Below are 17,145 nucleotides of genomic sequence, written 5' to 3' on the forward strand. Positions count from 1 at the left end.
AGGAAAAAAAGCATTTGAAAAAGCTCAATGTTCATTTAAGACAAAAATTATCAGAAAATTTGGAATAGAAGGGAACTTAATCTGATAAAGAGTAATTATAAAAAAATCTATTGCTGATGTTATGTATAATGGTGAAAGTCTGATGCTTTTCACCTAAAACTGGGTCAAGGATGTCTACTCTCACCATGTCGACATTGTATTGAAAGTCTTAGGTAAATAAAGTAAAAAAAGGAAAAATATAAAGATGAGAAAGGAAGAAATAAAACTATCTTTTCACAGATGACATGGTTGTGTATGTGGAAAATCGTAAGTAATCAAGAAAAAAAACCCTACTAGAGTTAATACATGAATTAAATGAATTTTAGTAAGGTCACAGGATTCAGGGTATTCAAGGTCAGTATTCAAAATTCAGTTGTATATCTATATGTTAACAACAAACAATTGCAAGAGTAAATTTTTAAACATAGCATTAAAAAAAATTAGCCATAATTTAACAGTATGTAAGATTTCTGTTATGAATATAAAACATGAATGAGAGAAATTAACACCTAAACAAAGGAGAGATACACCATGTTCATGAACTGAAGGATTAAATATTGTTTATATGCTGTTTCTTTCAAGTTGATCTGTAGCTTCAATAAAATCCCAATCAAAACCCCAACAGACTTTTTTGTAAAAACGTATAAATTGATTTTAAAATTCAGATGAAAGTACAAAGGACCTGGAGTAGCTAAACAGTTTTGAAAAGGAAAAATAAAGTTGAAGAATTTACACTGCCTAATTTCAATACTTGATTTATAAAGCCAGAGTAGTCAAGACATTATTGGTATAAGAGTACACAAAGAGATCAAGATAACAGAATGGAGAGTCCTATCAAAAACTTAAGTGATTTTTGATAAAGGAATCAAAACAATTTAATGAGGAAAAGAAAATATTTTCAACAAATGTCCTGGAACAACTAGATAAGCTAAAAGAAAAATACTAATCTCAATCCCTACCTTCCACCAAACACAAACATTAATTATTAAGTTGGGTAATCAATGTCTATGTAAAAGCTAAAATCAAAACTTCTAAAAGAAAACATAGGAAAAAGTCCTCTCAGTCTTAAAATGAGCAAAAAGATTTCTTAGGACATACAAAGTACTAAACAAAATTGGTAAATTGGTCTTCATCCAAATTAAAAACTTACCCTTAAAAGACTCCAGTAAGAAAATGAAAAGGCAGACCACAAACTCAGAAAATACAGTATACACAATACCAATATCTGATAACCCCTACAACTGAAAAATAAAAAGACAATTTTCAGTGGCCAGGACAGTAGATGTTTTACAAAAGGAATGTTTGAATCGCCAATAAGCATGTGTAAAAGTGTTTAACATCATTAGTTAACAAAGAAATGCAAATTTAAATAAGATACCATTTTGTGCCCAATAAAATGAGAGAATTGAATATATTCACAGAAAGATATATGTGAATGTTTATGACAGTTTTATTCATAGTTGCCAAATGTCCATTAGCACGAGAACAGACAAATGGTGATAATATAATGAAATACTATTCAGCAATAAAAAGGAACACAATTTTTGGGGTAAATCTAAAAAACATATTAAGTAACAGAAATCAGACATAAAAGAAGACAGTTTGTTGGACTGTTCATAGAGCCTGTATAGACCATTTACGTGAAGTTTAAGAACAAGCACCACTAATCTTCAGTGATGGAAATCAGAACATAGTTGTTGCATGTGGATGTATGTGTATGGGTATGTCAGAGTGGGGAGAAATTGACTGGTTAGGGACATGAAACATTTTGGGGGTGATTGAAAGTGTTCAGTATCCCTTGAACCCAGGAGGCGGAGGTTACAGTGAGCCAAGATCACATCATTGCACTCCAGCCTGGGTGACAAGAGTAAAACTCCATCTCAAAAAAAAAAAGAAAGTGTTCATTATCTCTATTGGGCTATGATTTACATGGGTGTGATTTACATGAGTGTATACATTTGTCAATTTTTGTCAAACAGTACCCTTAAGATCAGTTTATTTCGTTCTGTGAAAATTATCCCTTAATAAAAAATTTAAGTGTATTGTAAATACTGGAACAATTGCAAAATTGTTAGTTACCAAAAATAGATATACCAGGAAAATATAAGAAAACCAACTGAATAACTTAACAATTGAGGACAGTTTGCAGTTAAAAATAATTATATGAAATTAATATCTGTGCATTTATTAATTAAAATAAAAACACTCTTAACCGTGAGCTAATAAATTCAAAGAAGTATGTAAGACTTACATGAAGAAACTATATATCTCTGAAATATGCTTAAGAATATTTATATAAATGGAAACATCTTATTCTTGAATAGGAAGTTAACATAGACATCAGTTTTCTGTAGATTAAGCTATCATTTTAGTAAGATAATTTTTTTTAAGTATTTGAACAAATGATGCTAAGGTCCATGTGAAAGAATCCACATGCAAGAGCAGTCAGGAAAATGCTGTAGAAAGAAACAAGGGAGCATTTGCCTTGCTTGGTAGAAAAACATATGACAGATCTTTGGTACTTACACCAGATTGGACCTGCATACGGGTAAGTGGAAGAGAGGAAAATTCAAGTATAGAAGGTATCTGTGGTAAAGATAAGATTTCACATTTTCAAGGAAAAGGGCAACTGTTGAGTTGATCTCATTTGGACAACTGCTGAACACTACTGACCAGCGAGGGAGGGTCGGGGGAAGTTTTCCACTTCACTTCTTTTGCCAAGGTAGACAACTTCACTCATTGTTTAGAAAAATACATAAAAACACTAGAATTAATACAGGAGTATTTCTTGTAATCTTGATGTAGAGGGAAAGTTTTTCTTAGCATAACCAAAAAACTAAAAATTATAAGGAAATAATTGATTTTTTTGGTAAGGCTTTTAAGCATTTGGCAACAAAAAAAGTTGAGAATTAAATAATGAATTGGAGGAAAGCATTTGTATCATATGACAAAAGGTTAGTTTCCCAAATTGATAAGAGAAAAATACCTGAGTAGGATTAGAGGCAGTGGACTTAAATAGGCAGTTTACATTTTCAAAGAAATGTAAAATGGATACTAGAAAGATACTTACCATTAATAGTAACATAAAATTTAAAAATGAAAATAAGAATGAATTATCTCCTACCTCTCAGATTGGCAAAGCTGTTTTAAAAAGACTGACTATATCTAATATTTGTAACAATGTAAAAGGTACAGTGAAATGCTGAAAGTGTAAATTGCTGGTATTCCGGCAATATGTATGTACCAAAGTCAACATTTTGAGTACACTTTGATGCAGAAATTCTACTTGTAAGACTATAAACCAAGGTGATAACCAGTCGGAATAAAATTATGTATGTATAAGAACAGACTTTTTAACATTATTTATCATGATGAAAAAATGAAAATGAACTTGCATTTGTTCTCTGGATTAAATCAAGTATGATATATATATATAATGAAATACTATTCTGTCATCAAAAAAGATAATATCTGTATACATGAAATAATTTTTTACTAATGAAACAAAGCTCACAAGAATGGGTAGAGTATAATCGCATTTAAAATTGTATATACATATTTTCCAAGGAAAATGTCTGCTTTAGACTTAAAAACAGTTTGACACTACTGTGGTCTGTTTCCCATGCAGCCTTGTAGCTGGCCAGTAACTACAATGGCATTGATCACTGCAATTAAGGAGTCTGACTTTGATATTCGCAGATAGTAGATAGAATACTCGGTGAAATGAACAGCTTGTAAGTACACCTGCTGACAGTGTATTTTTGTTATTTTATAGTCCTCCTCCCAGTCCATCAGGAACCCTGACCATTACTTCTGGGCATGCCCAATACCAATCTGTCCCAGTCTATGAGATGAAGTTTCCAGATCTGTGTGTGTACTGATCGGCTCATGAAGACCTCAGCATATGATTTGTAAAGCCTAAAAATTAAGGCCAAGCTGAGCTTTCAGGGTTTACTTAATGTGTATTAACATACTTCTTGAAAATAATGATGGAACATATCTTTAACCAAATGCTTGGCATACCATATTAGAAGTTTTGGAGCTATATATAATTTCGAGTACTTTCGAAGATAGATTTATGCCATGTTAATTTGCTTTGAGGTTCCTGTTGCCTTTTTAAGTTGAACATGTTTTGGTTTCACTTTATTCCACTGTTAAGTAGTATATTTTAAACTTTTCACAAATGTAATGTTTTTTAAAAAGTAAGCCTTCAGAGGATTGAAACTGTATAAATTGTTTATCTCTTAAGCATCTACACAGCCTTTTAGATGTAGAATTTTTGTTGTTGTTTTCTACAAAGGCAGATACATTTAAATATATTCCTAGTCCTGGGGCTGCAAAACTGTTCGGTGGCTTTTTGTCCCCATGCTTTAGATAAGCTGGGATAGGCACCCTGCTATTCAGTTACTATAATAATATGTGATAGGCATTCCTCATCTTCTTCACAATAATAGGACATCTGTTGAATAGCATTCCTCGAATATAACCCTAAAAACGCCATACTTTAAATTGTCTGGTTCCTGTAATATTGTGTTTCCTGCCAAGAGTTTGACCATTCTGCTTGAGAAGTGTAGAGCTTACTCTTGGAGTACCAAACTGTGCAATATTTTTACATCATAAGATGTATTAGTTTACAGGCTGTGCTTTGAAATTATAGTAGTATTTTGCTGTGGCTCCATTAATTAAATGAGATATATATTTAGTGCAGAAAAAAGACATTTAAAACAGCTATTAGTTCACCTGTGAAGAGTCTGTACATTTTGATTTCTATTAAGAGCACATTTATTTACATTTGTATATTGTTTTAAATCCTCATAGTCAAAAAATTCTCCAGATGGACTTTTAATTTGTAAGATTTGAACTGTGACTTGTATACATCTGTTTAGAATCAATTATATTATATTTGAAAAGCTGCCTGTGTTTTAACAGTCAAGTATGCTAAAGTTTGTCAATTTAAGCTGCTTTTGATTTCAGCTACCAAGATCACAGGTGCACTCTACACATAACACTGACAGACCCATAACATTACATACATCTTAGTGAATTCTATCACATGGTAAAATGAACAGCTTTCTGTGTAACTCATAAAATTCTCTTAGGACATTTTTATAAAGTCACCTGTTTATAGTTCTATCTTTTCAGATTCCATTTCTTTTTACATAAAACAGCATACATATCAAAAACTGTAGCTTAGAATACAGTTTAATTTTTGGCTTTTGTTTTTGTTTAAAAAATTGCAGTGAAGAATGGGATGTTTGTGTTTATGGCTATTTGGGCACCTTTAGTAGAAACAGACAAAAGTAAGGAAACGATAATAGGACAAGCATACTTGAAAATTTCTGAATACTTAAACAAAAGCGCAACATCTTGAAAACCAGTCTAGTCATTGAAGCCTATGAAATGACACTGAAAGATCCTGGGCTGCTTCTTAAATAAATGTAGATCAGCAAGACTTGTTTCAGAGTGACAGTGGAGTCGTTACCACTGGAGGACTAAAGGGCCCTGTGGCAGTTGTCACTGGAACTTTGCCTCTTGATCAGGAAAAATGCTTCACCAGTCAGTAAAGCCAAGTTGTATTTTTTTTATTGCCCTTTTTTCCTTCTGTATTTTTAAAGAAGGATGTTAATTTTTGACTATACATTTTAAAAAAATCTAAGCAGGGGGACATGCAAAAACAATCATCATCCACTTGGATGTCATTTTATAGATTAACACTGTGTGCTTTTGTATGGAAAAAATATATATAATTTAATAGTATAAAAAATAAAATATATATTCATTTGCACTTATGTGAAACACAAACTTTGCTCTACAAAATTTCGTGTTTCTTAGTGATTTTAAAATGCATGTATTGCATGTAAAGGAAAACCATTACAATTAATGTTTATCACACCTTTATCTTGGTCTTTGTTGATTTGGGTTTTGTTGGGGTTTTTGTTACTGTTTTTAAATTACAGTAGGCTTCTATATATCCTGGATTTCTGAACTGGTCTTGTTGACAAGGATTCCCAAGAAATGGATCTTTTCACTGGCTGACTCTCCCATATCTGCAAGAGATTCTGCAGGAACTGGGTGTGCACACGGTGTTGTAGCCAGTTCAGGTACTGAATATTTAGGATTTGATGAAGTTCACTGTATTGCTATATTTTTGTAGATAAATAAAACTCAATAAATTGTTAATCATTCTCTTTTTGCTGTATAGAATTGCTTATATCACTCTTTCTTTCATGACATTGAACAGTTAACATTTAAATGTTCCTCCTGTACTTGTGTTGTCTGTGACCGCTTATAGAGTTTTATTGTTATTGGTGTTTACCTGAATACCTATGCGTACACACACACATATTTCCTTAATACTTCTGAACTCATTATCTTTTAGAATAATAATACTACTACACTTTACCAGCAATTAACTTCTCCCTACCCAAAATGTTTTTCTTCCTGTCTGAAAATGGAACTAATTTGTCTTATTCGTGCTTATATCTGTATTAAATGCAATAAAGTTAGTTTTTGAAATGTAAAAATTCACTGTGCAATTCATATGTAAGCAATAAAACATAGATTACTTGTATATAAGTTCATTTTTATAGCTATTGTTACATTTAATTAAATTTATTCAATATTTGCTTAAATTAAAAATGAATTGCTTCTTTTGAGCCCAATAGTTCAAGGCTGCAGTGAGCTAGGATCATGCCACTATACTCCAGTCTGGGTGACAAAGCATGACCCCATCTCAAAAACAAAAACTGAAGAGCTTTAGTAAAAATCAGTATGCCAAGTGAATTCGTTCCCATGTACATTGGAAGTATCAGAATGATAACTGCTAGTCATGACAATGACAAGACGTAGTAAGGTAAAGTTCACAGTGTGTGCTTGTGAAAGTGTAGTTGCCATCTCTGTGTCAGTCTTAATGATTGTCTTTTCAACCTTACCTCCTTGTCCTATAAATTACACAAAGCAGCTCTTAAAAAAAAAAAATATATATATATACACACACACACACACACACATACACACACACATACTCTCAGTACCCTATCCCCACCTGGTTTGCTTATTCTACCACTTACAAAGATGTGCATCATAGCCTAAATGTGGTTCAGGAACCTCCTTTGTTAGGCAATGTAGCATAGCGGTGAGGAGCTCAGGCTGTTGTTCACAAATTCAGCACCACCACTACCTAAGTGACCTTAGGCCAATGACTGAACTTTGATCCATGAAGTTCTCATCTGTAAAGTGAGTATGGTAAGTTCTGCCCTCCGAGGTTAGCTGTGAGGAGTAAGTGAACCCCTTAGAAGAGGTTCCCTGTGCCCCGCCTACGTGACACAGAGTAAGCATTCAATAAATGATTAATAATCATCTTTGAGTTCACTACACTGGGACATAGGCAACTGGGCAGCCCTCAGCTCTGCAGTCTTAGGCCAGCCATTCCACATTTCTGAACCTGTTTGCATGGGTATAAAATGAGCGCTGTGTTTGCTGTGCTATCCCATATACTTTCCTTCCAACTCTAACTTGCTGTGATCCTGTTACCTGTTCTCTCATCTGATAAAATTATTAATCTCAAGTGCCAAGTTCAAATGAATGAAAAAGCAGAGGCAAGGTGGAACATCAAACTCTGCCTCTTACTTTTGCTGTATTCAGCCTCTTACCTGTACGTTGAATCAGATGCAGACTCTTACGTTGAATCAGATGCAGACTCTTACGAAGGCACTGTCTTAGACTAGGTTTCTCTAAAGCAGAGCCTGAGACAAGGTGTATGTGGAGGTATTACTTTGGGAATTGATCTAACATGGAAGCAGAAAAAGCCGATTAAGAGGATTTCTTGATTGTCTCACTTGAGGTGCCTGGATAACCATTCCACTGGACATTCTAAGGAGTCTCATAAAAATAATCTCAAAACTTCCCAGGGGGTGAAAAACTGGGAAAGCATTTATTATTTGGCTTCTGTTCATGGTTGAAGGTGGCCCTGTGGTCATTAACTCCCCCACATTTTTGGACTGTTTGTGCTTGAGTGCTGAGCTGTTACCCCAAGTTTCCCATACCTCATTCTCAGGGAAGTCCTGTGCCAGAAGGCAGGAAGTACAGCAGTACAGCAAGCAGGCAGGCATTGCCATTCCACTTCCATGAGACAGTCAGAGTCCGTGTGGAAATTGTTATCACAGCAGGGTCTGAAGGGATATGTGAGGATTAGAGGATGTGAAGTCAAGCAAAAGATGTCCAAGATAGCACCATCTAGTCTGGTAGTTAAGAACAAGACTAAATCTGGGAGCATTTGGTTTATAATTTCATATGTCCCCCATCTTGCTCACTGGTTTTGGCCATAATACCTCTTGCGCCGTTGTATTTGCTGACCCTTTGCTTTGCTTTTCTTATCCTACCTCACCTGCATAAAGGTTACAGCTATACACTTGTAGAATTCCTGATTCAAGAGACTTAAGGGCTGCAAGAATCTTAGAGTCAGGTTCATTCAAAGCTTATGTTTGACAGATGAGAACATTGAAATTCAGACTTAAAGCTGACAGTAGTCATTCACCAACTAACTAAACTAGTAAACTTCTGATTATGACATCAACTTTTGTATATCTGAAATTAGAAATACCGTTCAATTCCCTAATACAGCAAGAAAATATAAAAAGTAATCATCCCAAATATGATAATTGTAAGTCATCTAAATGAATAAAAAAATCGAAATTAGGGATCCAGGGCGTTCAACTCAGTGCACAGTAGGCTCCTTTAAAAAAAAATGCTTTACTGAGATATAATTCACATACCATAAAATTCACATTTTAAAGCGTACAGTTCAGTGACTTAATATATTCACAATGTGAAGCACTGATCACCACTATCTAATCCCAGAACACTTAAATCACCCAAAAAGAAACCACATACTCCTTACCAGACACACATTTCCCCTTCCCCACCAGGCCTTGGCAACTGCATTTCTCTAGAGACTAATGATGTTGAACATCTTTCCATGTGCTCTTTGGCCATTTGTATATCTTCTTTGGAGAAATATATATTCTGAATCTTTACTTTTTGGGGGTTGTCTTTTTATGGCTGTAGCCTCTTGTCCCTAGTCTGCACTCTTTCCAATTTTTTATTTTGCTGCCACATACATCTTTCTGAAGTGTAGGAAGCACTACTTAAAATACTTCTCAGACTTTCCTATACACAATAGGACCCAAACTTCCTTGCCCAACATTATAGGGCTTCCATCGTCGTTGTAACACCAGCCTTTCTGCTTCCTGAGGAAGTGACTCTAACATGAGTCCTGTTTTGGATGTGTTAAATTTAAGGTGCCTGGGGAGCATCCAAGTAACATATACTAGCATGAGGTTGAATATTCAGGCCTGGAATTCAGAGATTTGGTAGTGATTCAGAAGTCAAAAGCATATTGACAACAATTAAAACTGAAAATGAATGAGCGTGTCCCAAGGAAGAGAGGGTTTGTGACTTGTGAAAAGCTGCTGGCCCCACATAGACACCTGGGAACACATAGCTTTAGAAAGAGGGGCTGCGAAAGGGATCAAGAGAAAGATACCAAGAAGTTATAAGAGCTGCTTGTTCATGTGTTTGCCTGTTCCCTTTTTCAAAGTATTAGGATTTGAAATCTAAAAATAGCCTAGAAACCGTATAAACTCAAAAGTGGGGGAAAAAGTCTTTCTCTCCATCCATTATTGATGTATACTGTGGGGGGAGAAGTTACCATCAGAATTCTGTAATCTCAGGGAAAGTATCACCTTTAAATTCCCTTTCGGCTCTAGCTTTTTGTAATTCAGTCTACAGTGTGGTGCTATGAAGACTATTTTCACTGAGTCAGACCTGGAATAATCCTTAGAAGTCATCAAATCTAACGCCTTCACTCTGGCCTTCTGGAGCAGAACGGGACTGTCCCCTCCCTCCGCTACGCAGCCAGCAAGACGGGCCCAAGGGAAAAGACATGAAATGAACAGTGATTTAGGAAACTAAGCAGGATAGAAGTTGGTGCTTACTCCAAGACACACAGCGGGGAATGGGACATGGCGGGACTTTTAAGTTCTAGTTCAGTTAAGCACTGTCAGAATCATCTCTTAAAACATAAGTTCACTACTTCTGCTTAACAGTATTTATAGGGAGAACCATTAAAGATTGTTAAGCAGAAGTAGTGAACTTGATGTGTTTTAAAAGAACCAATATGCTCATTTCTTAGCCAGACACTCAAGGCCCTTCACAATCTAAACCTACCCTGCAGATTGTTAAGCATAAACCCTGAATTTTTTATAAGATGGTATTTTTACCAGGGATCTGGGATGCCTGAATCCTGCCTTTACCAGTCAGCCAACCAGGGTGAAATTCTTCATAAGCTGTTAAGATAAAACAAATGTACTTTATTTCCCCATTATCTGCAGGTGATATATTCCAAGACCTCCAGTGGATGCCTGAGACCGTGGATACTACCAAACTCTATATACCACTGTGTTTTTTCCTATCATACATACCTATGATAAAGTTTAATTTATAAATTAGGCACAGTAAGAGACTAACAACAATAAGCTCATAGAAAAATTATAACAATGTACTTCTATACACATAAAATAAGGGTGACGAACAAAAGCGCTGCAATACTGCAACAGTCAATCTGATAACAGATAGTTTCTAAGTGACTAATGGGCATGTAGTGTCTACAGCACAGATATGCTAGGCAAAGGGGTGATTCACATCCTAGGTGGGATGAATTTGGGTGGTGAGAGATTTTGTCACACTACTTAGAAGAGTGCACAGTTTAAAAACTCTGAATTGTTTATTTCTAGAGTTTTCCATTTAATATTTTCAGACCTGAATTGTCCACAGGTAACTAAAACCACAAAAAGCAAAACTGCAGATAAGCGGGGGACTACTGTAAATAGAAAGCAAACTACCACTTTAAGCTGTACCTGACAGACATATTGCAAGACACCCCTTTAAAAAGCTCTCCATATTGGGAGGCCAAGGCGGGCGGATCACAAGGTCAGGAGATCGAGACCATCCTGGCTAACACGGTGAAACCCCATCTCTACTAAAAATACAAAAAATTAGCCGGGTGCGGTGGTGGGCGCCTGTAGTCCCAGCTCCTCAGGAGGCTGAGGCAGGAGAATGGCCTGAACCCAGGAGGCGGAGCTTGCAGTGAGCCGAGATCATGCCACTGCACTCTGGCCTGGGCGAAAGAGCGAGACTCCGTCTCAAAAAAAAAAAAAAAAAAAAAAAAAAAAAAAAAAAAAAGCTCTCCATAAAGGCTTTCTAGTCCAAATACCGCTCTCCCTGGCAGGACTTTTCAGGAATCTAGACCTACTTCATTCTCAGTACCTGAGCAGCTGGTTGTTGCTGGTGAGATGTAGACCAAGGGAGGTAGAGCCAGGAGAGTGTACTGATGGGTTGAATTGGGAAGATACAGGAAAATTTTCCAAGGTTTTAGTCCAGATTAGGTTTGGTGATTGGCTGTGTTATTCACTAAGGCAGGAAGAGTGGGGCAAGAGCAAGTTCATAGTGGGAAAGGATGCATCAGGCTAGGAATCAACGGGTTTGTTTTGGCCAAGTTAAGTTTCAGATGCTTACAGACTATCAAGCAAAAATCCAAGTGACTATTCAAATATGCGAGTTTGGAGTCATGGAAAAGGCCAGCGTTTGAGCCGTAAATATGGAAATCATCAGCAGGTTACATGAAGAGAGAAGAAGAGAGTACTGATAAAGACTCTCCTTGACCAAGGAGATCAAGTCAGGCTGCTCTGAGCCCTCTTCTCAAGTAGGCCTCAGACTAGGCCTTTGAGAACTTCCACTCTCACCACAAACAATTTTGTCCACTCCCCACACTAGGAGGCTTGAGCAAACACCAGTATAGCTCCTAACAGCTCAAGGGCACACCCTTAGGATAAGGACCCCAGCCCCACTTAAGTCCTTGTCTGAGAAAGCTCAATGCTGACAAAATAATTTACTCTTCATTCCAGCGAAAACCTGAGTTTAGGCCCCGACCTCCATTTTGTTAGAGCATTTACTTTACAGAACTAGCAACTATAAATCTTTTCCCTGCCCCTTTGAGATATAAATCTTCTACCACTCAGAAATGTCTCCTCACAGACCTAGGAGCCGTCTCTTTTACAGGCCAACTTTGAGGGAGAGAGCTCTCCTGTCTCAGTTCCTGAGGGTGGGTAGGCTCAGGAACTGAGACAGCAGAGCTAGCTCCCTCAACGTTGCTCCAGTTTACAAAAGAGCTATCTCCCACCTTGCTCTCATTTGCAAAACTGCCTCCTGTCCTTAACATATGATAAATTTGTTTTGCCTTCAGATAACCAGCAATTAACAAACACAGATGGCTAATCACGTAGACCAGTCCCCCTTACATCCTTCAGTACATTTCCTTTAGCACACCCCAGCCAACAAACTATGCTAAGGGGAAACTAAGAAAACAATCAGATTTACATCTGTAACAGAAAATAAAATACTTAGGAATTATCCAGAGATGTAAAAGACCTATTTAATAAAAATTATGAGACATTGATGAAGGAAACTAAAAAAGAATCAAATAAATGGAGAAACATTCTTCAAGAATTGAAATAATTAATAATATTAAGATGTCCATAATACACAAAGTGATCTACAGATTCAATGCAATCCCTATGCAAATCCTTATGGCATATTTTTTTTACAGAGATAGAAAAAACCATCCTAAAATTCATATGGAACCACAAAAGATCCTGGATAGCCAAAGCAATCTTGAGAAGAACAAAGCTGGAGGCATCACACTTCCTGGCTACAAAGTATATTACAAAGCTATAATAAACAAGTATGGTGTTGGCATAAAAACAGACACAAACCAATGGAACAGAATAGAAAGTGCAGAAATAAATGCACAAACTAATGGTCAGCTGATCTTATACCAGAGTACTAAGAACACGCAATGGGGAAAGGAAACAAATGGTGTTTGGAAAACTGGATATACACATTGAAAAAATAAAGAAATTAGGGCCATATCTCACACCATACACAAAAATCAACCCAAAATGAGTTAAAGACTTAGACATAAAACTTGACACTATCCTAGAAGAAAATATATGAAAAACCTTCTTGACATTGATCTTGGCAATAATTTTTTTGGAGATGACCCAAAAAACAAAGGCAACAAAAGCAGAAATAATCAAGTGAACTATGTCAAATGAAAAAGTTTCTGCATACCAAAGTAAACAACAGAGTAAAAAGACAACCTACAAAGTGTGAGAAAAAATATATTCTTAGACATTTTGGTTTGTATCCAAAATATATAAGGAATTCATATAACTCAATACTAAAAATACAAATAATCTAGTTTAAAAATTGGCTAAGGAGCTAAATAGACAGTTCTCAAAAGAAGACATTCATATGGCCAACAAAGCATATAAAACAGTGTGCAACATTCATAATCATCAGGGAAATGCAAATCAAAACCACAATGAAATATCACCTCAAATCTGTTATGGTGGTTAGTATCAAATATACAAAAAAGTGTTGGTGATGATGTGTAGAAAAGTGAACTCTTTTATACTTCTGGTGGGAATTTAAATTGGTACAGCCATTATGGAAAACAGTATAGGGATTCCTCAAAATAGTAAACATAGAACTGCTATATGATCCAGCAATCTCACTCCTCTCTATAGATGTAGATATAGATAGATATAGATATCCAAAGGCATTAAAAATAGGCTTCAAAGAGGTATCTGCACTCCTGTGTTCATTGCAGCATTATTCACAATAGTCAACATATGGAAACAACCTAAATATTTTTTGACAGATGAATGATTAAAGAAAATGTGGTGTATATATGCACAATGAAATATTCAGCTACATCCACAAAAAGAAAATCTTGCCATTTGTGACAGCATGGATGGAGCTAGAAGTCATTATGCTGAGTAAATTAAGCCAGACACAGAAAAATTCTGCACAATCTCACTTATATGTAAAATCTAAAATTCTCAAACCTGTAGAAGCAGAGAAGAGGGACTTAAGGGAGGAAAGAATGGTGTGATGTTGGTCAAAGGATACAAAGTCTCAATTGTGCAACATAAGTTCTAGAGATCTAATGTACAGCATGGGGACAGTAATTTACAATATTGTATTGTATACCTGAAAAAAGGCCTCTCACCTTTTGTTTTCGCAGAGTTGAGCTGAAGTTGCCCAGAGGTCTCTCCTCTACTGCAATAGTACTGAATAAAATCTGCCTTGCCATTTTAACAAGTATCTAGTGCAAAATTTTTCTTTTATGATGCCTAGGGCTGAGCCCTAAAGTACAGTAACATTTAGAGGGTTGCTAAAGAAAGAGGAATAAGCAAAGAAGACTGAGGGAAAGTAACCAAAAAGGTAGAATGAAAACTAGTAGAATGTGTAGTCATTACTGGTAACAGGAAAATGTTGAAGAAGGAAGGAGTGGTCAGTGTGGAATTATGCTGGAAGGTTAAGATGAGAACAGACGTGTGTCCAATGGTTCAAGCAGCATATGGAAGTCATTTGTGACTTTGACAGGAACAGTTTCTGTTGAATGATGTTATGTGCCTTATTGAAAAGATGACGGGGAATGTAAACATTTTTTGAGAAGTTGTCTTATGAGAACAAATAAATAAATGGGGGGTGATATCTAAAGCAGAATGTAGAGTCAAGGGAGGGATTTTTATAGATGGGAGAGTTTAGGCTGTGTTTTTACACAGATTAGAGTGATATAGAAGAGAGAGAGAGATTGATATAGAACAAAGAGGAGATATTTGCAGGAATCAAACCCTAGAGAAGGCAACAGGGCATTGTACTAGATGATAGGTGGAGAATTTGACCTTTGATAAGGAAAAGGAAAACTTACTTCATTGTAACAAGAAGGAAGAGAAAGACTATGCAGGAAATTTTGTAGTTTTGATGGCAGGAAGACGAAGGTATTCCCACTGGAAAGTTTCAATTATCTCAATAGAGTATTAGATGAGATCTAATTAGATGAGTATTAGATGAGAATTGTACTAAACAATTCTCCATGTGTCTCTTGCATTTCTGCATGTCTTGTGAGCTGAGACATTAACTACCTTTATTCTGGACTAACTTTTCAAGGATGCGGTACAGCAAACAGACAGGGAAGGTAGGGATAATGTTTCCCTTTGGCTCCATAGGCAGACATACTTATTTTCCTGTATTATAAAGATAATGTCTCCTTCTGGGATATAAGACAGGCAGTCTTAAAGCCCATTATAAAACATTGAGGTTCCCTAAATTCAGCATTCTCCTGTGTAATTAAAAGCACTGCATGTGTAGATGTCCCCTGGCCCTCTCTGCACTGCTTCAGGTTTCAGGAAAGCAACATAAATGCTGGGACTCAGGTTACTGTCATTGCTGTAAGTAATAAAGTCCTTTGTCTCTGACCCAAGCATCTCAGGTCTTTGGCCAGCATCCATGAAACACAAACTTGTAAGGTTGTAAGTAAGGTAAAATTTCAAATTCTTCACAGTTCTTGAGTCATCAATTGAGAGTGAGGGGGAGGCAAGGGGAGTTTGAGGGCAGAAGAGAAGATACCAAACAGTTGTCCTGGAGAGCAGAAGAGTCAACTGGTTAGGAAAAGGCTGAGCATCCATTTGAGGTTTCGTGGTTGTAAACTTGAAGTGAAATGACTCAGCTCAGTTTCATTTTTTCCCTCCAGTCACATTCAGCTGCCTCTAGTGAAGATGTGGAGAAGGCAGATGGTCATCATACTGTGGGTGACTTAACACGGTGATAGCCACGGTGAGTGGACCCTTAGTCAATTCCTCCTTGATTAAAGGGAGGGAAGAAGGAGCCAGGCAACAATCAATTTATTACTTGCAGCAAATGCCATGGGGCATGCCTCCATCCTTGCCATCTTAGTGCACGCTGGCTGATTGCCAGCTGCTGACACCTGCATTTCTTTGCCTAAAGACTTCTCTGGCCACCAGAGCCCACTTTGCCCCCAACTGTGCAGCAGGCCAGGAGGAAATAGCACCCTCGTCAGGAGCAATGACTGATGGAAGTTTGTCTCCCTCCATCCCTCTCTCTCACTGTCTCTGCTTGTCTCTGCTTGTCTGTCTGTCTCTCTCTCTCTCTCTGTGTGTGTGTGTGTGTGTGTGTGTGTGTGTGTGTGTGTGTATTCCACTTTTTTCCCTTGGATGAGATGACTTTGAAATGTGCATCCTATCCTGGCTCCCAAAGTCTTGGATGGCACTTCTAATGGGAAGTGGTCTAGGCCCCCACAGTGGTATTTGGCTTGATAAACCACATTCATTGGCTGCCTTTCCTTTCCTTTCTTATTTCTTCACTCTCCTCACAGTGTTTTCTTCAGTTTCCAAATAAACTATGTGCCCTCAAGTCCTCGTTTAAGGGTCTACTTCTGGGACAACCCAAACTTAGGCTAGTAGTTAAGGTCATGTTTTTGAAAATATTCCAGTGTGTTGTATTCATAAAAAAAAAATATTATCACATGGTTTCCCTAGAAGATAGGGAAGGGTATCAACTGTTGGTTTGGCACCATGATCTTTTGATTACTTAAGGTGTTGCCAACCTTGGGATATTTTCATGCCATGAAAGTCAGCAAACACTGAGCTCTTTAGAAGTTCTGCTTTCCTGTCTGAGGAGAGGGAGAAAAGGAAATATCCTCTCACTACCTGATGTATGGGGGTTGAGAACCACAGATGTGATAGGAACCACAGATGTGACAGGAACCAAAGAGTTTGTGTCCCCATAGAATATTAAGGGCAGTTCTGGTAGAACATTGCCTTTTGCCAGGTACACCATAAAAGCTCAATAACTATTGGGTGGGTGAGTGGATACATGGATGGATGAATGGCATTTAAGTTTTTTTTAATCACCATAATATTAAACTGCCTATGTCAGAATGGGCACCTGCATCCCTGGAACTTCTAACCACTGAGATAAAACCTATTTTTAAAAAATGAAGTCTAGGACCCAGGACTGGGTGATCAGTGATTTCTCGTGGTGGTGGCTGTGACACAGGGCCACTCTCTTAGGCTGCCAAGTGTATTTTTTAGGGCACACACCAGAAAAGCTGCCATCTCAGTCCTCGGCATTGGTGGGTTATTGGTGGCCCACCGGTAATCTCATAAGATTGATAAAATG

The 17,145-nt window shown here is 36.9% G+C and overlaps 1 protein-coding gene across 8 annotated transcripts in view; it reads left to right on the forward strand.

The window, feature by feature from the left end:
• The window catches only part of EFR3A (EFR3 homolog A), a 109,076-nt gene extending 102,852 nt beyond the window's left edge, over positions 1-6,224 (forward strand). For 6 of the 8 annotated variants that reach the window (XM_003311923.6, XM_016959875.4, XM_063817378.1 and 3 more), the window contains exon 23: positions 3,815-6,224. In XM_003311923.6, the coding sequence (XP_003311971.1) occupies positions 3,815-3,920 (106 nt within the window). In that variant the 3' untranslated portion in view covers positions 3,921-6,224. Of the gene's footprint in view, positions 1-3,667; positions 3,774-3,814 lie in introns of all 8 variants that reach the window. The other 2 variants (XR_001720432.3, XR_010159680.1) reach the window with 1 other exon arrangement.
• The last annotated feature ends 10,921 nt before the right edge of the window (positions 6,225-17,145 follow it).

This window comes from Pan troglodytes, chromosome 7, assembly GCF_028858775.2.
Source record: "Pan troglodytes isolate AG18354 chromosome 7, NHGRI_mPanTro3-v2.0_pri, whole genome shotgun sequence".
NCBI lineage: Eukaryota > Metazoa > Chordata > Mammalia > Primates > Hominidae > Pan > Pan troglodytes.